Source organism: Electrona antarctica, assembly GCF_951216825.1.
Source record: "Electrona antarctica genome assembly, chromosome: 9".
In the NCBI taxonomy this organism is placed as follows: Eukaryota; Metazoa; Chordata; class Actinopteri; order Myctophiformes; family Myctophidae; genus Electrona; species Electrona antarctica.
The window spans coordinates 25,671,787-25,695,514 of record NC_136790.1 but is presented as its reverse complement, the minus strand read 5'-3'; the positions used below and the strand labels follow the sequence as shown (position 1 = coordinate 25,695,514).

Sequence of the window (23,728 nt, the reverse complement as noted above, 5' to 3'; positions counted from 1 at the left end):
TCTAACTGCTAAGGGTAAAAACAAAACGTGCAAGTTAAAAATCGATAACTTTACATTATTTCCGACCATTTACCAAAGCATTCCTTATTTTGTTAACATTGGTGTCCACAATGTTTAGGTAACAATTAAATGCAGTGCATTGTAAATAAAATGTTATAACTGTAATAGTAATGTAAAAGAAGCCTGAGGATTCTAGCCCCCCCTCCCCTCAGTGTTAGTGTTTAGCCCTGCTGCCATGTCCAAATATGGGGTCCAGACCAGAGTATGACGTCAGATCACGTCAGTACTATGATCTATGACGTCATATTGTTGATCTCCATATATGGACCAGCGGTGTGATGTAGATGTGATCATGTGACGTATCCTCCACGATGCAGGTCCACGCAGTATATTTGCCATACATATTTGCAAATAAAATACAACCATTTTTTGCACGGACGTGTAATTCTCCTCCACAACAGTGAGTGGCAGTAACCTGAACAAGTAGCGGCCAGGGTAGAGAGAACCATGGAACTTGAGGAAGACGAACACAACACAAACATGGCACAGGAGAAAAGCGATGATACTCCTTTTCAGGGGAAGTTTCCCGAGTTCCGTAGTCAAATAGATTTGTTAAAACAGGGAGCTGAAGCGCGTGTGTACCGGGCCACATTTCTGGGCAAGCCGACTATTGTGAAAGAGAGGTTCCGGAAAAAGTACAGACATGCCCTTCTGGACGAGAAGCTGACACACCGGAGGACTGTGCAGGAGGTGCGCTCTATACTGAGGTGCCGAAAAGCAGGTATAGTACTGAACCTGTACTGCAATGTGCGTCTTCTTGCATCAATTCAAATGTAATTTTGTTCGTAATCAAGTTTATGTTTCTTTGGGGAGACAGGCAAGCAGACCAGTAGCCCTGGTCTAGTGCGTCAGACTTGCTGACAAGTCTGACGCACTGGACCAGGGCTAGCAGACTAGCAGAGTCTTTGGGCCATGTGGTGGGCACCACATGCTGCATGCAATTCAATTCAATTCAAATGAGCTTTATTGGCATGAGAAAACACACGTTTACATGTCAAAAATAAAAACAGTTGAAAATGGTGGAAAGTATATACAGTTGAAGGGCATTAAGTACAGCATTAAGTAAACAGAGCAATGTCACATTGCATCGTTATATACATGTTATACAGGTGCATGCATGTACACTCGCTTTAGTCGCTTAAATCACATGTGATGTCATGCGACTTGTCAATCTGTGTTCCCATCATGATATTGATACATAATGTGATGTTTTACTTATTGCTCCCGTGAATGTAATCCTGTCGGGACTGGTAAAGAGAATGTGGAGAATGGAGATAGTTTATTATTTAATAGAGACCCAAGTAGTTAATTAGACTGGTACTGAGATTAATCCCTCCCAAGAAGTGTTCTATGGCTGCTGTACATGCAATGGAGGGAATATCAGCCATTCCAGAGCTAAAAGGGCTCCTTAACTCATTACATTTCTCTTATTCTGCAGGTATTCCTGTACCAGTTGTTTACTTTGTGGACTACACCACACACAGCATCTTCATGGAAGAAATAGTGGGGTCCACTACGGTCAGAGACCACATTGCTTCCAGCCAACAGTCCCAGCCAGAGCAGGACCTGGAGCAGTTGGCGAACAGGATTGGCCAGGTCCTGGCAAAAATGCACGACGAGGATGTCATCCACGGAGACCTCACCACCTCCAACTTGCTGCTGAGGAGCAGCGTGGAGAAGAGCCAAGGGATTGACCTGGTGCTCATAGACTTTGGCCTGAGTTACATCTCTGCCCTACCGGAGGACAAGGGGGTAGATTTATATGTGCTAGAGAAGGCCTTCCTAAGCACCCATCCCAACACTGAGACTCTGTTTGAGAAGCTACTGAAGAGCTACACGGCCTCGTCCAAGAAGTCTCAAGCTGTCATCAAAAAACTTGACGAGGTCAGGTTGAGAGGAAGGAAAAGGTCCATGGTGGGCTGAGAACACACACTGAAGTATACACTGACAGTTTCCTTTTTATTTGATGTAATCATGGATGGTGCCGTCATGGTTGGTTGGTAGCAGAGCATGAGCATCAATTATTTTCCTGCTCCCTTTCTTTTCATTTTATGGATTATGTTAAAAAATAAAAATAAAGTATAGGGTAAAATGAATATAATGCGTTGTTCTCACACAGGGATTACATTTAGGAAACTCCTGTTGTGTACATGACATGATGAAAGATACAAGGCTTTTGTCTGTGAGTCAGCCAGTGTAACAAATAAATGACCATTGTCTCATTGATTGTGTCTGTATATTTGTTCATTAATCAAAATATTAACACATATGATACATTTGAAATAAATACAATTAAATAGAAATTATTTTAACAGATACAGTATGACTATGTTGCTGTTGGTATTTATTTACTTTGACTTTAGTATACTTTGCACATAAATTATGTGCGTCATATCCTATTCTGAGTGTTGAATGGAGCATTCGACTCACGTGATGTTTTATTATGAGCCTGAAGTTGTGCGGAATGAATTCGTTGACTCAAGTGTGTCAAAGTTTACTTTCACAATCTCTTCAACATGCACTGAAAAACATACCAGAATTCCAATGGAACAACGGAAAACCATAACGATTATAATACAAGTAATAGCTGTTGTTTTTCACTTAAAAGGTAAGAATAACCAACAACAAATGTATTCAATGATTCGTTTTTATATTCAAATTTTGTTTGCGAGAACTGATGAGCAAAGGTCAGAGTTCCATTACCGGTGTAACTACAGTATTTGGCCTCATTAGTTGATATGCTAACATGTTGATAACATTTGTGCAGAACAAATATGCAGGTTAGTTTGCATCTCTCTTCATAGTACTGTCAAGGTTTAACGAAAATATTTCCTGTATATGTAATCCTGTTTTATACATGCTTTTCCATTCAAATGTATGCAATGCCTATTGCACAGCACTACAGCATAATCCATTTGTATTTGTTGTTATACTGTAGGTTCTCCGGTTGACACAATGGGGACAGTAAGTGTCTTAACAGGGACTGATGTGACTCTAAGCTGCCTGTTTGACAAATTGTTCAAGCTTGTGAAGTTGAGCACTCTGACAGTTGAATGGAACATGGTCGATAAGCACTTACACAAGCATATAGTGTACACTTTTGAGGATGAGGGTGCACATGCGAACTGTACAGGCTGTCTGGTGGACAAAATGGGACTGCTACAAAGCAACGCTTCTCTCCAGCTGCGTAATGTGACTGTGGGTGGTGAAGGTATTTACACCTGCAGAATCATAACACCAGTGGTCTACACAGAAACCATTCAGCTGGAAGTGTTAGGTAAACAAAAATCAGTTTTATCTTTGAGTTCACTGAGTTTTGAAGTGTGATCCCAGATTAGCTCTTGTTTTAGCAACATGAAGGAATGGCTGAAAAACAACATAGTATTACAAAGAGACTACAGTACTACAAAGTGTACTCTGTACTGTAGTGCGTGCGTGCGTGTGTGTGCGTGTGTGTGTGTGTGTTTTAAATAGCACTATGAAGTATGTTAAATATTTATATAGCTCTTTCTTTTTACTCAGAATAGACTGTACTGTTTTTGTTCACAGCCCAACCTTCAGTGTCACTCCCAGAAAAAGCAGTAGTGACAATGGGAGAGGAAAAGACTCTATTGTGTGATGTCACAGATTTTTACCCAGAGAAACTTGAAGTGACATGGCAGATACAGAAAGGCCCTCTGACAGTCCCTGCAGGCACCAACTCAGGCTTCCATGTCTGCACAGAAATGGCCATTCTTAACCCAGACGGCACCTACAGCATTCGCAGTAGCATCACTGTGCATTCTTCTGTAGTGGATCGCAGAGAAACCCACATCTTCTGCCAAATCAAACACAAAACCTACAGGGATCTTTACAGCAAAGGTGTTATGCTGACAGTACAAGGTTGGGTTTCAAAATATTGTTTGCAACGTTACAGTGAATTGCAATATTCATTATCTTTATCATCATAAGCTTTCACCTTTCTTCTGCAGCTTCAAGGGAGCCACACTACAATCCTGTTACACTGATAGCCGTTACCAGTGTTGTGAGTTTATTGATGGTTCTCTCTGTTATCGGTGGGACACGGCTTATCTGCACAGGTATGTGTCAACTTCATGACGATGCATCAACTACACACAGTACATAATGGCATTGGTACATACAGTAACACTAAACACATACTGTAACAGTGTGTATTGTTGTCCATTTGGTTACATTCTCAGTTACAAATTAATAAATTAACAGTGATTTTACTGTTCATACCTGTACATACATTGCAGGTGCACTTGTATAATGTGTGCTCACATGCAGTCATGCCTGCCTTCATAGGTCCACCCTGCGTCTCTGACATCATCGCACCGAGCATCATCTACACCAAGGTGCCAATGGAGCTTAAATGTACCATCAGAAGGGTTCGACTGAGAGAGCTCAAAGTGAAATGGTACAAAGTGGCAGCCAATGCAGACTTTATCCTGGTCCCAAACAACCAGTTAGAATCAGATCCTATATTGGTCAGTGAGGATCTGAGTGACCAGGCGATCCTTCAGTCAGAGAGTAGACATGATCATGTGTCCATCCTGACTGTCTGTTTGACTGTCAGTGAGGATCAAACTACATACCGGTGTGTGGTGAAACACAGGGCCAAAAACATCACTAGAGAAACCACTGTCAGTACAAAAGGTAAAACATTAAACATTTCCACAGTTAGTGTCAATGAACTGAATGGGCATTGTTTGGTATGAAGCTCTGGTCATTTTCTATTACAAGCTTGGGAAGTAATGGATAACCCTAAAAACAAAATAAATGAACTATAATCTGTAAGCAGGAGTGGTCATAATTATACCAAGCATTGTTAACATGCTGTACATTTACAGAGCATTTAACAAATAAAATTTAGATTTAATTTGATCCCATTCACACTCTACTCCAGTGGTCCCAGACTTTCTACAGATCTCCAGCATCCCGCAAATCCCTAAGGTTCAGAGGCTGCTGGTACTGTGCTGTCGGGTGGAGAGGTTTTATCCCGGGGACATTCGCCTGGAGTGGTTCAGGAATGACGGGGAGCCGGTTTGCACCGTCACTAACTTTGGGCCTTTCTCAGACCATGAGGCCCTCTACAGTGTGTGGAGTAAGATTCAGCTGGTCATGGCCAGAGAGGATGAGATGGCTGTCTACAGTTGTCGTGTGTACCACTCCAGTTTCCCCAAACCAGGATACAAAGATGCTTGGTATCATATCAATACCCAAGGTATTTGACCATTAGCTAGATACTACTACTATGTCACTTATAGGTAAAGTATACTGTTTAATTACGTGTAGACAGTAGGGCTGTTATTTTCAAATGCCAGGTTTGATATCTACTTGCTATCCTAGTTTACTTTTTGTCATGTATCTTGTTTTCTTACCACTCTAATTCAACATTTACTCAGTTCATGGTGATTCATTGTAATCACAGCAACGTTGTACTTTGTAAGTCTCTGGATTGGATTATCTTCTAAATGCGTAAAATTGTAATTACTGTTTTGAAAGAGCAAAGCTTCATCAGAGAGAACATAATGGTCAAACTAGTTTCGGTAAATCTACTAGTTAGTTCCATCTACAATGTGGCTCACTTCTGTATTCAACAGGAACCCCTCCAAATGTGATGTTTGTCAACTGCGAGCCCTTGTGCCCTCTTCTGGGTGAAGAGTGCACACTCAACCTCTGCATCAAAGACTTCTGTCCCAAAGATGTTTCCATTACTTGGTCCAAGAATGGAGAGATTCTCACAAGTGCCTTCAATACGCCTCCCAGTCTCAACATCAATGGCCTGTATACCATGTGGAGCTTCCTAAAGTTGACCCCGAACAAGGAGGACCAGGGCTCTCAGTTCAGCTGCCAGGTGGTCCACAGTGCTCAGAAGGAAGCTGAGGAGAGGGCCTTCACAATGACACATCTAGACATGATAACCAATGGATTGGGATAATAGGATGGTTATGAACGGACACATGTTGCTTATTGCGACTGAAGGTTGCAGATTACTATGAAAACTTCAGTCGTTCACGCCTCCATGTATGGTTGCTAGTTCATTACGCCTCGTGACGTCACGCCTACAATCCCTGTTATGCCCATATATGGAGATCCCTGATGTCAACAATATTAAACTCACGCCTTGTGACATCACGCCTCGTGACATGCTCCATATATGGAGACATGCTATAAATGGCCATGAACCCTGGATCTAGATACTAGATCTGCATAAAGTATATGGAACTGGCCAGCAACTCTACATCTGACCTCACTGACACCAGATTAATAGTTTAACTGCTTCTCAACTGTGCCGTATTAAGAAGTGGTTGTTTCAGCGCGACCTCGCCCTGGTTGAGTTAGCTGCAATGTTAAGAGGTTAAGAGTTAAGAGGTTTTGTCCGAAGGTTTTTATTGGATCAATATTTTTTTACCCAACACACAGACATAACGGGTGTTCAATAGCATTGATTTATGGAAAAAAAGAAGAAAAAAAATCAAAAGCCTCAAACATTGAGTTAGGTGTCAATTAATCATCATGATTTTTGGAAGCCTAAATATATCCCAATTAATTACATTTTGCGCTATAGTATATTGTTTTTGTATGCTACTTATTTCAGTCACCATGTTAGGATTTATTTTATAGTGGTCATGAGGTGCACACACATCCAAGCAAATTCAACAGGTGCTCGAACAAAAGAGATAAATGAAAGAGAAGGTGGAAGTCTGCACACCATTTTGAATAATTTATTTACCTAAGAGGTCAAAAAACACAACATTTCTGCTTCTGTGGCCTTCGTCAGGTATACTGGTACTGGTCAGTATACCTGACGAAGGCCATAGAGGCCGAAACAATTACATTAAATACAAATAATAGAAAATCTCAAATTTGGCAGAGGCTTAAGTTGATTGTGAATCAGGAATCAGGAATGTAGTTTCAAACAAAAACTGGGTTACCACATTTGTGTATTTAACACTGCTCTCAATTCCACAGATCACAAAAATAATTTACAAATACTGTATAAGGCATTGGAAGGCATAGCAGCAAACTATCAAGATACTATTACAACAAATACATTAAACTTAAGCAATACAATAAAGAGATAGAGCGACAAAGAGAGAGTCAACCAGGTGCTCGATGGAGGTGCAATAAAAGTAAAAAATAAAGTGAACTGGTGCTACAAAGATCCATGGGACTGAAATACTAGAAAAAAAGGCGGCGATCCGAGCACTCAAAAAGGTAAAAATGAGGAGAGGGTGGATAAAAGTCAAGGTACTTTATTTAGAAAAGTTAAAAACAGCCAACATGTTTCGACTCACAGGAGTCTTCATCGGGGCAGGTATGAGATGCTCGGATCGCCGCCATTTTCTTTTTTCTTTTTTTTTTACAATAAAGAGATACTTTGAAATAATGGAATTTCAAAGATGTGTGAAAGCCCACTTCACAGAGCCTCATTGGCTTTATGTACACATTTTGTAATAACAATGTATGAAAATACAATGACTCTGAATAAAGCTATTTGTGACAAAGCAAGTGCATGACTGGAGTATTAAATATAATTGCAATAGTACTGTGCTCTGGTGGAGTAAGCAAATAAATGTAGGTTGTTGAGATTGAGTATTATCTGAGATTATATTTATATATTATATTTATGGTAGCTATTTGACTTTGGACTTTCATATAATGGGTTCATATTATAACTGGAATGTATTTGTAACAAGGAGGGTTGTTTCTGCTTTCAACACATGGATGTCCATCAATGGCTATATCTATGGGTGAAATTACTACACCTAATGGCTAATGCTTAATTTATACTTTGTAATAAGACAGTGTCAAGTATTGAAAATAGCTGTTGTACAAACTGACAACACATTGCATCTGCGACGCATTGTGCAAAGTAAATTATATATCGGGCATTATTACATCACCAATGTTACCACCAACCAAACGACATCTACAACATTCAAATATAGGCAATATGGTCATGGTTTACGTGAAAAGTAAAGAACCAGGTCTGTGGATGACAGTCGGGTGGCTGAGCGCTGTTCAGCTGAAATCGCGGTTGGTGAGAAGCATAGGGGCCACCAGGGTCCACATGTACAGGGCCAAACATACCCAGCTGGATGTGATCTTTACCCACACTGCTGGCCACTTACTGGAAATGGCACTGTAGTCTGCATCAGGGCTGTCAAGCACCAAAAACAGAAAGGTGATTAGTGAACTGCGAAAAACAGAAAAAGACTGGTAACCTGGAATGTCAAGACGGTGGTTTGTCTTATTATTTTATTTTTTAATGTAATTTTTAATGTTTGTATTGTGGTACTTGTTTTTCTATGTTGTGTTAAAATAATGTGTGGTTCTATATGCACTGTATATTACAACTGAACAACATTTCAGAGTCTCAATAAAAAAAAACATCAAGCCCCTGGAGAGTTTTTAGGCATCCTCTTTTTTGTGTATAATATTTTTTCATTATCTTGTAAGTGAAAAACAAACTTTCAATAATGGACTAAGCGGAGACAGTAATAAATCGTACTCTCAGGTTTTATTCCATTGCAGGACTGACATTTCTAACACATGACGTATTCTTCAGACCAGGCCCATTGAAAGAGAGACTTACTACTTGATCTTGCGGCGATGCAACCACGTGGTTCATGTATCGCATGTGTTAATCTCTACACACCAATATGAGGACTCAATGTTTGGAACTATACAGTAGTCGTTTTTGGAAATATAAGTCACCCGATGACGAGCGTTAATTCTGAATTCTTCTTGTTATTGTTATCTCAAAGCACACCTAAACACATTTATAATCAACTGTAAGTTGTTTTTGGTAATAAATGATTGAATATTATGAATATTCTTCGTTTACAGCGTAAATGTAATAGCTCTCTTTGTCAATAGCTCTTTCTCAGACCAAAGAAGATGTCATGTGCCTTGTTAAGACTGAAGGCGTCATGGGACTTTTTCAGACTAAAGGAGGCGTCATGTGATTTTGAAGCTTCAGTCCTGCAATGGAATAAAGCAGTGGTTCTCAAAGTGGGGTCCAGGGATGCCCAGGGGTCATTGAGATGATTCCACAGGGTCGACAGCAAAATTAGTTGATATGCCATCAAAATCAGTTTTAAATATCCACTGCCAGAATAAACGTGGCAAGAGTAGATACAGAGGCCACTTGGTCTAAAGCCATAAAGATAATCCAGCCTCTTATTTAATTGAATAAAAAATATCTTGTATCTGTATATTTTGTTTCTTCATACAGTACTGCTTCTGTCTTGACTATCCTTCACATGAAAATGTTTGAGAACCACTGGAATAAAGTCTGGGAGTAAGAGTTATTACAATCTCTGCTGGTCATTTGAGTGCTCCCACATGGCTGAGCATCCCTACTATAATCTCCCTATTGTTCATTGTAGTTTACACTATTCTTTTACGGCATGGCTCTGAGAGATGGGTAGCTGTCTATAAGAGGGTCTATTTGTGTTTGTATCTGTCTTTTCTGTCCGACTGTCCGGTTGTGCACAAACCACTTGACCGATCAGTGAAAAAAGTTAGCACAGTACCTTTAACTACTTTAACCTACAACTATTTGACACTATAATTTCAGTATCTACTAGGAGAAGTTAAGTGCAGTAATGCCCGAGGCTTGCATCTTCTGCTAGCCTCTTTCAGAGCCAAGCTGTCAATATGAGTCTACATGATGTCAACATGAACTACATGAAGCCACTTTGTCATTAGACCCCAACTTGTTTAATATAAAACAGGCCAAACCCTCACTGTCTAAAGTCTGCTGTTGATGGGGGAGAATATACCAACCTGTACCAGTTGGTGAGAGTCATCATGATGTAGAGAGAGGCCAGGAACAACATGAAATGGAAGAAGGCGTAACTATACTGGACCATGTCTCTCTCATTGTCCTCCACCCGCCTGGGACCCCGAACATCTTCACACAAGTCTGTGGTACTACAGCTGCTCTCTGCCAGGCTGCCTGAGTCTTTGGAGGCCATGGTCAACTTATTCACTTGGCTGGTGTTGGATGAACGGATGCTGCAGGAGAAGAGAAGTTCCCAAACTTTTTAGCTCAAGACCCAAAGAGAAATTAGTTTGCCCAGAACCCAAACTAGTGAAGATATGTTCAATATTTTGTATTATCTTCAGTAAATGACTGAAAAGTTTTACTTTTTTTGGAAATGTTTTTTGAAATAATAATTAAAAACAAAATGTAGGAAACAAACAATTAAGGGGCAGACACAGTGTTTTGTAACCAGTGTACGAATCCATCCCATCCAATAGGAGTGATCCTACAGTACCTGGAGTACAGGATGCAGAGCACAAAAATGGCCAGCCCCACAATGCTCTGGGCATCCCACCACGGGAGATGCGGGGAGTTGATCGGCTCCTCTGTATCGTCGAGGATCACCACGGCCGTCTGGTTTTCAATCTCCAGAGGGGCCAGTGTAGGGATAGCAATCTGCTGGATGATACTTAGCAGGCTGGGGTTGCATTTACGATCTGGAGTGGAGTCGTTGGGTAGAGGAAGGTAGTTTTATTTTTTTGCTCTTAGTCAACTTTTGTATGTATATAATATTACTATGCAATTTTATACAAATATACCAACACCATGACCCTGTCTATTCATCATATTCTCATGATGAATTGTGCCATATAATATGGTGTTTAAGTCAAAGATGTCTGCGATCAATACTATAGGTATGAAATGCCTAATTAATTTGTTTGTTTTTATTGATCTCTCTCTCCCTCTCTTCCCCTTGCCCCCCTTCTTCTTCTCTTTCTCTTATGGAACAAAAACGATGGAGCTAGGCAGCTAGCACATTTATTTTACCCACTGTTTTACACCTGTAAACCTATGATGTGACAATAGTTGACAACCACTCATGCCTGAGAACACATGAGTGCCTTTCTCTCATTGGTTATCTAACTGGTCATGTGATGTCATGTGTCCATTAGCCACTAGGTAATGTCCGAGAAAGGGAACATACTGTACATACCTAAATTCTATGGCCCACATTTTATTCCACAAATGTAGATTATGTACATACTGATAACCTTAACCTAGAAAATAATGATTAATTATTATGATTTTTGTTCATCCTTCTTGTATGAAGCTAGTGGATTCTCCAATTTTTCAAACAGAGCTTAAAGTTTCTCACCAGGCTCATTGGTCATAGCAGACCAGGTCAGATACATGGTGTACAGGGTGATGATGGAGGACTGCAACAGACCTGATCGTGGCTGAGATTCCTACACATGCACAGAAACAAACAAAATATTTTAATTCTATTTAGCAAAACATTAGAGGCATTCCCACCATATCTACCATTCTAAACCTTCAGAGAATGTTTCAGTAAATCATACATTTACAAATCATACTGCATGGTATACTGTAACTAGTTTCTGACACAATAACAAGATCGCGATCATTTTGTATATATTAACACTTTAATCAACCAAGTAAATTAAAACGATATTTGAATTCAAGAAAGAAAGCAATAACATTACACTAGCAGTTTCTGTGCAGTACCTGTACTTTAGGCATTATGGAGATTACAGAGGCCACGATGCATAGCAGCATATTGAAGCTGATGAAGAACTTATTGATGAGGCAGCCCTGAGGCTGAGTGTAGAAGATGAACAACAGCACAATGGTAACACACGATGCAAAGTAGCCGAGGACCGTCACTGCCAGCAATGCTACAAACAGAGAACAGAGCCAGGTAAACATTTTGCAAAGAAATTCAAATTGGTTTCAGTATACACCAGTTCAATACCAGTATCGGAAAGAAAGGATAAATTAACAATCTGGTGATGTTTAAATCAGTGGTTCTCAAATGTTTCATGTCAAGGACCCCCAAAACTGATATGTATGAGGCTGTGGACACAAAACATGATTTGTGTTCAAATATTTTCACAAACATTCCACATTTTCCACATTTCTTTCAAGACTTTAAAACAAATTGCAGATCTACAAGCTTTCAAATAGTTTTCAAATAGCCAAATATTTTCTTGTGTTGTATTAACATTTATTTCTGGGGAACCCCTTCAAGGACCCCAACATTGAGACCACTGATTTAAAGGTACTTTTTCTGATTCTTTACCTTAAACCTGGTCATTTATTCTGAGGATATGTGACAATCTCAGTCTCACAGAGCTCAGTCTCTAGGCTTTGGCCAAACGGTGCATGATGCATAGGGAAGTATTACAGTATGTATGGTATAGAGTTCATATGGTTAAGTACAGTTATCTGTCCATTTCTCTGGTGAGATAAATTGTGGGTGACTGACCTGCGTACCAGCCTCTGGCATTTTCCGTTTCCATCCTCTCTACCCAAGATTCATTCCATGAGTGGGCAAAGTCCACCAGCAAGACCAGCTGGATCAGAATGAAGCAGAATGCCCCAGAGGTGCCAACCGCGAACCATGCTGCATATACACACAAGGGTATGGAAAACACTGAATACATCAAAATAACACACACACACACACACACACACACACACACACACACACACACACACACACACACACACACACACACACACACACACACACACACACACACACACACACACACACACACACACACACACACACACACACACACACACACACACACACACACACACACACACACACACACACACACACACACACACACACACACCTAAACCCAAAAAACTACTTTCTGGTCTTGACAGCCCATACATCCAAACGAAAAGGCGTCGTTTAATGCAAATCTGATTGCATTAAACAACGTTAAACTCACTTTGCCAGTCACTTTGCCAGTCACCTTTCCTGCGCATACCCTCTATACAAGTACTAGTTGAAAAGGGAATTTGGTCACAAAAAAAGAATAAAAGAAAGAATCTTACTGTGAGTGAAAGGCCCCTCAGGAATATAAAAGGCACCAACAGTCACTGCCACCATGGCAGCAATCTTAAAGAACCAAAACCTGGTGAAAGAGACATAGCCTAATGAATACTATTTATTGTTATTATTAATAATGTCAGTGATTATTATCTCTGAGTGGTTAAAAGACCCTGAGCTTTAGAGTTCAAACACTTTATGTCAGACTCTCACCTTGAGAGTCGTTCAACGGTGTCGGGCAAAAATACTTTTTTCATAATCGATTAAATAGATTCGTTTTGATTAATCTCTAGAGAGCAAACCTCCTTGGTACAGTATGAAAGGTGAAGCATAATAGTTCAGGCAGTCATAGTACAGTATGTACATGCATCACTTTTCCACCTGGACACGCCCCCCTCATCTAGACTGAGTGGCAAAACATTGAGCAGCATGGAGCATTGAAGTTTGGAACCACTCATGAGATATCACTCAACAGTCCTGCGTTCCTTTCTAAATTGCACATAATGCAGGAGCTGGCAGGACGAGCGCTTCCAAACTCTGACACAAAAACAAACATGATGCTGGTTGCATTCATAAAGGTGGAAACTAAAGCAATTGAGTGACATCCTTTTCTTTTCTTTTTTCCATTGTGTCACAAAAATGATGATGATCTCAGCTGTTGCTTACCCATTATGGAAGGCAGCACGTGGGTCCCTAGTGTTTTTTACTTTGATCATGGAAATGGCAAATGCCAAGAAGCACATGCTCATGCCAAAGCACACCCGGTACACAGCTTTGTAACCCACGATCATCTCACAGTTGACATCGGCTTGGAGACCAGGGATGGAGGAGTCTGCTCCGTCTTCACAGAAACCTGGAATCTATGGTGTATCACAGATACAACTTATCAAAGATATAAGGCTAATTCTACAAATAAAATTGACATGTAAAAATAAATCATCCAAGAAATACCAGGATTCAAGTGTGATTGAGAGCTCCATTCGTCCCTTCGTAAACCAGTTACCTAAATACGGTCCTTTTAAGTAATATGTGAGTTCTCTCTAAGGTAACGGAGAGTCTCTCTAACAGACGCAGTGATGTGACAAAAGTATAAATATAAAATAAACATATTCAATTAGTCACCATGGTGAAGCTAAGCGGTCTCCTGTGGAAGGGATTGTGAGAATGGATTGTCTTAATGCGACAGGTTACACAGTGTGTCTTTGTGAATTACCCTTTGATTTAAATCAACACTCAGGTCTTGAAATCAAAATGTCGTTACACCTCCACAAACAAGCTGTCAACCAGCGAGTGGTGTGCTGTGTTTCAAGTTCAACATACCCTTTTGAGCTGCTGCTCCACTCCTGGTATCAGCATGATGCAGGCTACGATGGTCCCGAGCAACAGGATGAAGGCGTAGATGACTCGTGTCACCGTGGAGTTTCGGCTGTGGGGACAACATTTGCACAACAGGCATGTGGCACCACTGCAAAGACACGGCACCTAGGAAACACAGAGATGGGACAGAGAACGGTTGAGCACCAGAAAACGTGAAAACGTAAATGTAAAAAAAAAGCGACTCTTTATATAACAAAATATGGTATTCAACTATTTTTTTCAAATAATGGTGCTTGTAAATTGGATAATATCGTTGCTGTCGGGTCTGAAACCTCTGAAACCATATGTCCAAAACTGTTACTTTTCAGGATTCAAATTCAGTAAGTAGCAGATCTACGTGCAGATCTACGTGCTCAAAGCGTGTTGCTTTGCGCCACATTTCGAGGTTGTGGATCTGCTACTTTGGATGCTTTTGTCTGACGCTGTAGTTAGTGTGGTATGATCAAGTAGGGAAGCAATGATATGGAACTTAATTTAATTGTTATTTGACAAAATTAAGCCCAGTCCTGTTCAAACATTCACAATACAGACTTGCAACTTTAAAATCATTTGCAACAGAACCCTGAAACTGTGGTTTGCAACTGTACAGTCCACACCCAGGCGCAGAGCTGCAACTGTTTCCACAGCACTGCAGTGACAGACAGTGACAGACACATGAGGAGCAGAGAATGAAAATATGATTGGCGGCGGTGGCTCAGGGGTAGAGTGGCTGGAGTCAGTGGATGGTAACCACAAGGTTGCCAGTTCGAACCTGGGCTTCCCCAGAGTTAGTGTCAAAGTGTCCTTGAGCAAGACTCTGAACCCCTAATTGCTCCTGATGTGCTGGTTGGTGCCTTGCATGGTTTCTGCCACCATCCATGTATGAATGGGTGAATGTAATGCACAATCTATGTAAAGTGCCTTGGATAAAGGTGCTATAGAAATGGACCATTTATTTCTTACTTACAGTACAGTAGCTAGAGTAATCTTCTACTTGTACTTAATACTGGATATTAAATATGGACTGACTGAAGCCTCTCTAAGCTATAGGCCTAAAATCTAAGGGATCAATATAAATTCTTACATGACAACAGAAAGTCAGCAGGATTGAGGGAAAGTCCCATTAGAGATGACGCAGAGAAGACTGGAATAAGCTTCACATTTAAATTCAAGCACATCCATTCACCCCAAAGGCCTGATTACCAGCTCACTGTACTGCCCTACAAAGCCCAAGTGCAGTAACTAAGGAACTGTAAAACCGATAAATGTCTTTAAAGTGTTTCAACTGGCCAGTATTTTGGGATTTTGCACTAATTGGACATGTATTCATGGAGTAAATGTTTATCTCACAAAATCAGGGCAGCTGATTTGACCTTTGACCAAAATAAATAACTCTAATTCAACCAAAAAATATTGTTACTGTACTTTTTGGGCAGCATAGAGCTCCCTACTATCCACTTAATTCTGGCCTCTCTCCTGCAATAATGCACCTTTAAGACAACTGCCTTGCGTAGAATGTGGGACAGCCTGGAAGATTGTAAACAGGTTAATACCACAGTCAGACGCTCACACCAGCTTAAATGAGGTCAGCTTACAACAGAGCAGGCAGGGAACCAGACGAATATGTGCCAGATACCATTATACAGGTCTACATCATGCCCGACCTGCAGGATGGTTGGCCTGCCTGGGTCAATGGGCTATAGCTTCACATCATGGAAGATGTGCATTGGTCATATAGGCTTGCTAATTGAAATAGAAATACAAGTGCTAAGTAATGTTGCGTTGAGTATGTGGCGTTTATTTTATTTCACCTGTACAAAATCCTGATTTTCTCCTTGTTCTGTTTTATGCATGTGTAATTGAATTGCTGAAACGCACTAAATCCACAGCAAACTGGTGTAAAATCTAGTTGAGAAGCAGCACATTCCTTCCTTCCAAGTTCTGTTGTGAGCCTTGAGCCTTGACCGCATTTCCTCAACTTGGACAGAGAGACAATAAATGTTATACAGGTTAACTTATCTCTGTGCTGCCACAAGCTGGCTGTAGTCCATTAATGACTACATCCACAGCTCTTGCACTTCACCAATTTATAACACATGCAAATAGTATCGTTATACTACAATTTAGCCATAGCATTGATAGAGAACTGACTACTTTCCAAGTGTCTACTTGTATTAGTATAATTTTCAAATTGTTCCAAAATTAAAGTATTTGTTGTTTCTCTTGGTTTGCGTGATATTTACTAAATCTATTTCTGAACATGGCATGTGTTTTGTTATGACAACAAAGCACTGCAGTTAATCCCATTAATCACGTGTAAGCTGATAACCAGCATGGTTTGATTAACCCTTTGCTGTTTCACAATATGATTTTGTAAGACTTTATGTCTATTATACAACAATTCAACATGTATTTATCATACAAGACATTTGGGTACAGTGAGTTGAAAGGTCTTATAGAACCAGTGTGGTATTCTCTATCTGTGTCTGTGTAGCATGATGATATTAATAATATGTGAGGCTAGAAATGTAGCCTATGTGGTGGACTGAAGCCCTCCCATCTGGTGGTAAAAAGAACACTTGCTGATGAAGATGTTTTCAAGCAATAAGCATGTAGCAAACATAAAGTTATTTGTCTTGAAGTATGGAGGAAAGGAAAGGGAGAACCCATCCTATATGCAGTTACCACCCCTATATGGCCCTAGGATTCATTTGAGATGTTCATTGAGTGAGCCGAGCTCACAACTAAACTAGTTCAATCAATGTTAGCACTTTCCTACATAATGTGTTTCATTCTTATTCTTATTCTGATTGTTGTTGTTGTTGTTGTTATTATTATTATTATTATTAGTATAGGCTATTCATATTATTATATAATATATTGTGGAGTGTGGACAGTGCCAAAATACAGCCCAGAAGCTTCAGGCTAAATGCAATAGGTCTGACTCTGATACGTACGGATTTAAATATGATAAGAGTAGAAATATCTATCTAGGCCTATATTCAGGCCATTACGTTACCTGTTGCTTTAATGCGCAGTGCGTTCATCACACAACCCGATGTGCCACTGACTGTGCCAGTGTAAAAATAACTATACTTACATATAATACAAAACATTATTCTGTAGCCTATAATTCTTTGACATTTGTATGAGCAATAATTATATAACTTACCCAACTTGCGATAGAAAAGGCCCCCAAAACAGCTCCCATAATTGTCCAGTTTCAGAGCGCAGAAGCACGAAATCGGTGTTTTTTCTCTGTCTCTCCTCCAGTTTGGACTTGGATACACGTTAAGCTATTAAAGTTGAACACAAATGTTTCAACTATCAAACAGCTGAAGAACTTGAAGGCTGATTCTCCATATCAATATTCACTGATAACATACTAGGCTGTAACGTTATGCGACTACAGTGCGTTCCGAGTAAATCTGTGGTGCGCAATCTATCCTACGTCATGTACAATGACGTCATTACGGGCGCGTTCGGAAATAGCGCACTGAGCGCACTGTGCAATACAATCTAATAGGCGAGTGCGCTCCGGTGCGGTATTTCCGAACGCGCCCTGGCTAGAGTATAGAGATCAACGCAGCTGCCAGATAAATGTGGTTCTGAGTTCTGAATCTGTCTGAGCATATGAATTCTCAAATACATAACTTGTTGTGATTTCTTTTTTATTAAGTGAATCTATTCAAGCCAAGGTGCTAGCAATGCAACGACCCTGTCTAGGTCTTCATCAGGAAAATGTCAAAAAGAACATTTGCCTGATGAAGACCTACTAGTGTTGCCTCCTAGAGGGTTGAAACGTTGCATTTTTGCCTTTAATAAAGTCCGTGAAGTTCTAGAAACAAATGTGTGTGCGGATGTTTCTTCCTCCTCTTTGATGTTTGCCTTGATGCCTTGACATCCAGCACCTGGCCTAAATACAGGCAAGAGATGTGCACACACTGTAGCCTACAATCTTCTCTGTGAACAGGTCTAGTGGTCTACCAACAACTTCAACTAAGGCTAGGCCATACTGAACTGCTAAAGCATTTCAAATCAACATGGCAAATAAAATGTGAGCAAATTACTACTGCATTTTGGAAGTCTAGTATATGAAGCTATAACTCCTGATAGACATAAATATTATTTCAACAAAGGCAAAAAGTGGTGACAGGTTCACTTTGGCGCTCAAGAGCCCTCTTGTGAACTACTGTTGCCACCTAGTGGCAGACACCACACGTGACATGGTATTTACTATTCAGCAAAATCCAAAATATCTAAAATGTTGGGCTCTTCACAGTTCAGAATCACACACTCAGACAAAAATGCACTAAATATGAGAATGAACACTGGAGTCAAAGAAATTAATGTTTTGTGTTACAAAGAGTTGGCCCGCTGGAGTATAGCACAGCATTTCAGCATCTTCTGTAGGCCTACATGATGTGAGGTCTTTACCACGATTTACCAGTTACACACATATACTCTCCTATATGCACGCGCGCGCGCGCACACACACACACACACACACACACACACACACACACACACACACACACACACACACACACACACACACACACACACACACACACACGCACACGCACACTTGCACGCACACACACATACATACATACACAGAGAGAGACTGTGAATGGCAAATCGAGTCCAGGACCAGGATCCACCTGCACAGGCTGGAGTTGAGTCATTTATGTCACTATTCTCAACACGTGGCACTAAATTTACACACACATGTATGCTCAAAGCATAGGCAGATTATGAGACAATGGGCCCCAGGGCACGGGGTCATAAATCCCCCCCCCCCCCAACACACACACACACGCACGCACGCACGCACGCACGCACACGCACAAGCACACACACACACACACACACACACACACACACACACACACACACACACACACACACACACACACACACACACACACACACACACACACACACACACACACACACACACACACACACACAGAGAGACTTGCACTCAACAGCACAACATTTACCTGCATGTCATATTAACTCATGAGTCATTTATGCTCTATCGTGCAATGGTCACACAACACGGACTGGCACAGAAAAATCTGCCAGACTGGTAATCCAGTCTGGCAGTGTGCCGCGGGTTCAACCCCCGATCCCGACGGCCTTTACTGCATGTCACCCCCCCATCTCTCTCCCCATTTCCTGTCAGCCTACTGTCTCTGTCCCCGCAAAAGCCACAAAAAAAACATTTAAGATGATGTATATAATTATTTTTGGAAATATCTATGTAAAACAATAATGGTTTTTTTATCTGTGGCACCACAAAATGGCCACCACTGCTATGCCCTACGGAGCTTGCCTGCTTGCTCAGGGATACATTAATCTTGACCTTCAGGTCAAAATTTGTGTCAGATCCTGTAGGAGTGTAGGTGAAACTTTCAGGGTAATAAAAGTAACGCACATCCTCCATTGGTGCTGAGCCAAAACTGTAGAAACACTTAATTAAGATGCTCCAAACATTATTTAGGCAGGCAGCACATTTTCTATTTTATTTCTGCCTGCCTGTCGCTAAATAAAGTTTGCCCCTGCCAGATTTCTTTTAAAGTGGAAAAAAATCACACCCGTGTGAACTGAGTGGTGTAAGGTCTTATATAGACTGATCAGCTGTGGTCTGACGTAATGAAATCACACCCGTGTGAACTGGGTGACCGTAGCAACCATGCTAATTTTTTGAGCACAGACAGACAGACAGACTAACAAAGCCAGTTGTAGGAGTGGTTTACACCACTCAAAAATAAAAAATCACACCCGTGTGAACTGAGTGGTGTAAGGTCTTATATAGCCTGATCAGCTGTGGTCTGACGTAATGAAATCACACCCGGGTGAACTGGGTGACCGTAGCAACCGTGCTCATTTTTTTAGCACAGACAGACTAACAAAGCCAGTTGTAGGAGTGGTTTACACCACTCAAAAAAAAAAAAAAAAATCCGGAGCAAATTAGTCTGGATTCCAAGCTATATAAATCAGGCTTAAGACACTTCTTGTTAGATTTTCAATTTGAATGTTTTGTCTATTCCTTCATTTTTCAGTGGGACTTTTGGGGCTCTGTTATTGAGATGAATGGCTAAGCCCTTTGACAAGAAATATAAATGTAATAACCACTAAAATTCATGCAAAGGCTTTGGCTCAGTGGCCAGTTCTTGGGCCAAGGGCTGAGGGTGAGGGCGGTGTGGAGCGTTAATTGTGGCTATGGACAGTGTCATCTGTGGATCGGTTTATCCGGTAAGCAAATTTTTGAGGGTCCAGTGTTGGCGGTAAGCACCGGTACAACTATAGAGGCCCACTCTTCAAATCTGGACTATATTACAGGGACCACTGCCTGTGGAACATGTATAGGGAGCACAGGAATAAGATAATACTGGGAGAGCGTACACACTGATGCGTTTGCCAGCAGTTTGGAGATCTCCACACTGGCAGCATCAGCTGCTGGTTTTGCATTTGCATTTGCGTCTGAGCCACTGGTGCATGTTTGGTACAAAGCAACAGCCCTGGGTAAGGTAACCCAATGCACACAATTGTTGCCATTGTTGCAAACTCTACAAAGTATTTGACACAGGTGTGTGTTGGAATGCGTATGCATGTGTGCAGCATACTCTCTTGTGTGGATTTGTGTGCAGACATGTGAGTTTGTTTGTGCATGGGCATGCTCCCATGGAAATCACCACAAGGGGGGCTGGGGGGGTTGCCCCCTGACCCACTCCCAGCCAAAACCTCCCCCTTCCCAGCAACTCCCTCCACCCCCTCTCTCTTCCTAACCTACCAGCCCAGTTCTCCAATCTGCTCTGAAAGGCAACGTTGGTATTCAGTGGAGTGGTCTGGGAGCTGTGTCCTAGTGAATGAATGGCTCAGTGTTTTTCAGGGAGCATGAATGCAACGTGTTACCTCTGACAGACAGGCGCGCTCATTCACACACCCTGCTTTTCCTCTTTCCATCATAGTGCTCTGTCCCCCAGCTCTGAATGCAGGCCTGTGCTCACGCATACAGAAACTTATGCGCAGATTCAGGCACACATGCACAGAGACATATGTGCACATTACGCACACACTGTTTAGTCGAAACTGAAGACACCCCCACCTTCTTCTGCTCTCTCTCTCCCTTTAAGGGAGTCCCTTTCCCTCTCAGCCTGCACCGGCCTGCACACACACACACACACACACACACACACACACACACACACACACACACACACACACACACACACACACACACACACACACACACACACACACACACACACACACACACACACACACACACACACACACACACACACACACACACACACACACACACACACACACACACACACACACACACACACACACACACACACACACACACACACACACACACACACACACACACACAATTGTTAAATGCAATTATATATTTTTCTGATTATATTATATTTCATTATCTGTGCATTTTTTCTGTCTTCTCGCTGGCTACTATTCTTGGTTTGTGTTAAGGAGATGTTGGTATTGGCTATGAGCAGTGGCATGCTGTGTGGGAAGTGGGGGTGGTGGTGGTAATGGGCTATCTTTGAACTGAACATAGCCTTGTGCAGCATTATCTATACTTCTGAGTAAAAAGAAGGCTTTGTATGTGGCCCTTATGTGGCTGGCCTCTATCCATATGCATCTGATGTCCCAGATCTATCCATCTCTATCTATCTATCTATCTATCTATCTATCTATCTATCTATCTATCTATCTATCTATCTATCTATCTATCTAATCTCTGTCTGTCTGTCTGTCTGTCTGTCTGTCTGTCTGTCTGTCTGTCTGTCTGTCTGTCTGTCTGTCTCAGACCCTTTTCTACAGTCTATGCTTAGACCCCAGGTTAGGGTAGGGTACTGGGTAGACAGGTACAGGAACATGTCTACAGTTGACCAGGAGGGGTCCACCATTCACCGATGGATTTCACGAGCCCGTTTCTTTGCCAAGCCTCTTTTCACGCGTTAAGGGGGCCGGGCTGAGAGACTCGTCCCCAAAACCATTCTCATTTCACTCGCCACAATTTGCCGGTTCATCCATGTGCTGGCCGACGTTATATTAGCTCGTGAAAGCAAAGCGTCAGTAGAGCGAGAACATCTGGGCGCTCGTCTTTAGGTAGGCTATATATTAAATAAGTGCGCCAAAATTCACAAATGTGCTAGGTTTTGGAAACAACGTAAATTAAAGTGACTTTTTCCACATGTGAACGACAATGGAAATTGTGTTAACATACCTCTTGGAATCGATATATTCTTGGATATAACGTAGAGACACACTGGTTGCGGACAAATTGGAATATATCACCCCCGGCGTCGCTGGAGTCGCGGTAAATGGAAACTTGCTTTATTCCCAACTAAGCCTAAAACAAGGAATTAGCGAGTAGTGGACCGCGAAGTGGAGCCTTCTTTACTGAACAAGGTGAGTTTCACTGTGATTCCTATGGTTTATTTCATAGCCACTAATGCGTAACGTTACGTGTGTTAACTTCTTCGCATTTGCGTTTGAAACGTAATTCCCTGTGCAACCATTGACAATCGCAGTATCGCACACACACTTGTGTGTATATTGAAACAAACCTCACCCCCCCGGGGAACCGCCGCAAGTTTCTACGATAAAGTCTAAAACCTTTGGATTGATTTAGTTTATGCTAAAGTGTTACGTGTGGTGTGATTGTTGCTTAATCTTTGTGGTTCACTTTGAAGTAGTTAAAGTTAGGGAGGTTTATTGTTGCAGTCGCATCACGATTTACAAAACCAGTTACAATGAAACCAAAGTCATCCTCTGATTTGAACAACTCAATTTAAAGCCAGTCGACACGTTTGTGACGTTTTTTATTTATTTTCCTTACATTGATTGAACGAGTGTAAAAATGTGTAATTTATAACGCTTGATAATTCTACTATCGAGGATTCAACTTGGCTCAATGAAGAAGGCAGAAAGCACAGCAAGTTGGGCGCACTGGTTGTTCTGCTACATGTCCACTAGGCGGCGTTGCACATAGGTCGTTCAAGTGGAAGGATTTTGAACAGTCAAACGCTAAAAAACTATAATTTGACATTTTAGTCAAAGTTAAACAGTCAGTCGCCCATGTGGCTGTAGTTAGCGATATGTTTAGTCTAGCCTAGATGATGTTGCTATTCATAATAAAATACATTTAAGAATACATCTTGGAGGTGTGTGTGTGTGTGTGTGTGTGTGTGTGTGTGTGTGTGTGTGTGTGTGTGTGTGTGTGTGTGTGTGTGTGTGTGTGTGTGTGTGTGTGTGTGTGTGGAGAGAGTGAGAAGTGAAGTGAGAGAACAGAAGTGAGAGTGTTGTGACTGCTGTATTTTTCATGTCATGGGGTCACAGGGTAGTGTCATTCTTAAACCCCATAGCCATCTGCTCATGGTGCAGCTTAACTAAAC

At 41.3% G+C, this 23,728-nt stretch overlaps 3 protein-coding genes and 1 gene segment (V, D, J or C); 3 read left to right on the top strand and 1 right to left on the bottom strand.

Annotated features, from left to right (window-relative positions):
• The first annotated feature begins 387 nt into the window (after nucleotides 1-387).
• tp53rk (TP53 regulating kinase) lies at nucleotides 388-2,284 on the top strand. Its single transcript, XM_079510181.1, has 2 exons — nucleotides 388-781; nucleotides 1,499-2,284. The coding sequence occupies exons 1-2, from the start codon at nucleotides 508-510 to the stop codon at nucleotides 1,981-1,983; spliced, it is 759 nt and encodes a 252-aa protein (XP_079366307.1). The 5' UTR covers nucleotides 388-507; the 3' UTR covers nucleotides 1,984-2,284.
• A 1,366-nt stretch (nucleotides 2,285-3,650) lies between these two features.
• On the top strand, nucleotides 3,651-6,004 carry LOC306929888 (Ig gamma-1 chain C region secreted form-like). The segment is given in 4 exons: nucleotides 3,651-3,942; nucleotides 4,351-4,593; nucleotides 4,970-5,287; nucleotides 5,667-6,004.
• Nucleotides 6,005-6,764: 760 nt separating this feature from the next.
• On the bottom strand, nucleotides 6,765-17,763 carry serinc3 (serine incorporator 3). Its single transcript, XM_079511243.1, has 10 exons — nucleotides 17,458-17,763; nucleotides 14,250-14,411; nucleotides 13,596-13,789; nucleotides 12,935-13,014; nucleotides 12,348-12,485; nucleotides 11,588-11,757; nucleotides 11,217-11,307; nucleotides 10,356-10,557; nucleotides 9,862-10,092; nucleotides 6,765-8,230 (listed from the first exon to the last, which is right to left on the bottom strand). The coding sequence occupies exons 1-10, from the start codon at nucleotides 17,494-17,496 to the stop codon at nucleotides 8,092-8,094; spliced, it is 1,446 nt and encodes a 481-aa protein (XP_079367369.1). The 5' UTR covers nucleotides 17,497-17,763; the 3' UTR covers nucleotides 6,765-8,091.
• Nucleotides 17,764-22,288: 4,525 nt separating this feature from the next.
• plxnb1b (plexin b1b) overlaps nucleotides 22,289-23,728 on the top strand; it is a 97,571-nt gene continuing 96,131 nt past the window's right edge. The window contains exon 1 of the mRNA XM_079510872.1: nucleotides 22,289-22,742. The gene's annotated coding sequence lies outside the window, so the exon portion shown is untranslated. The remainder of the gene's footprint in view (nucleotides 22,743-23,728) is intronic.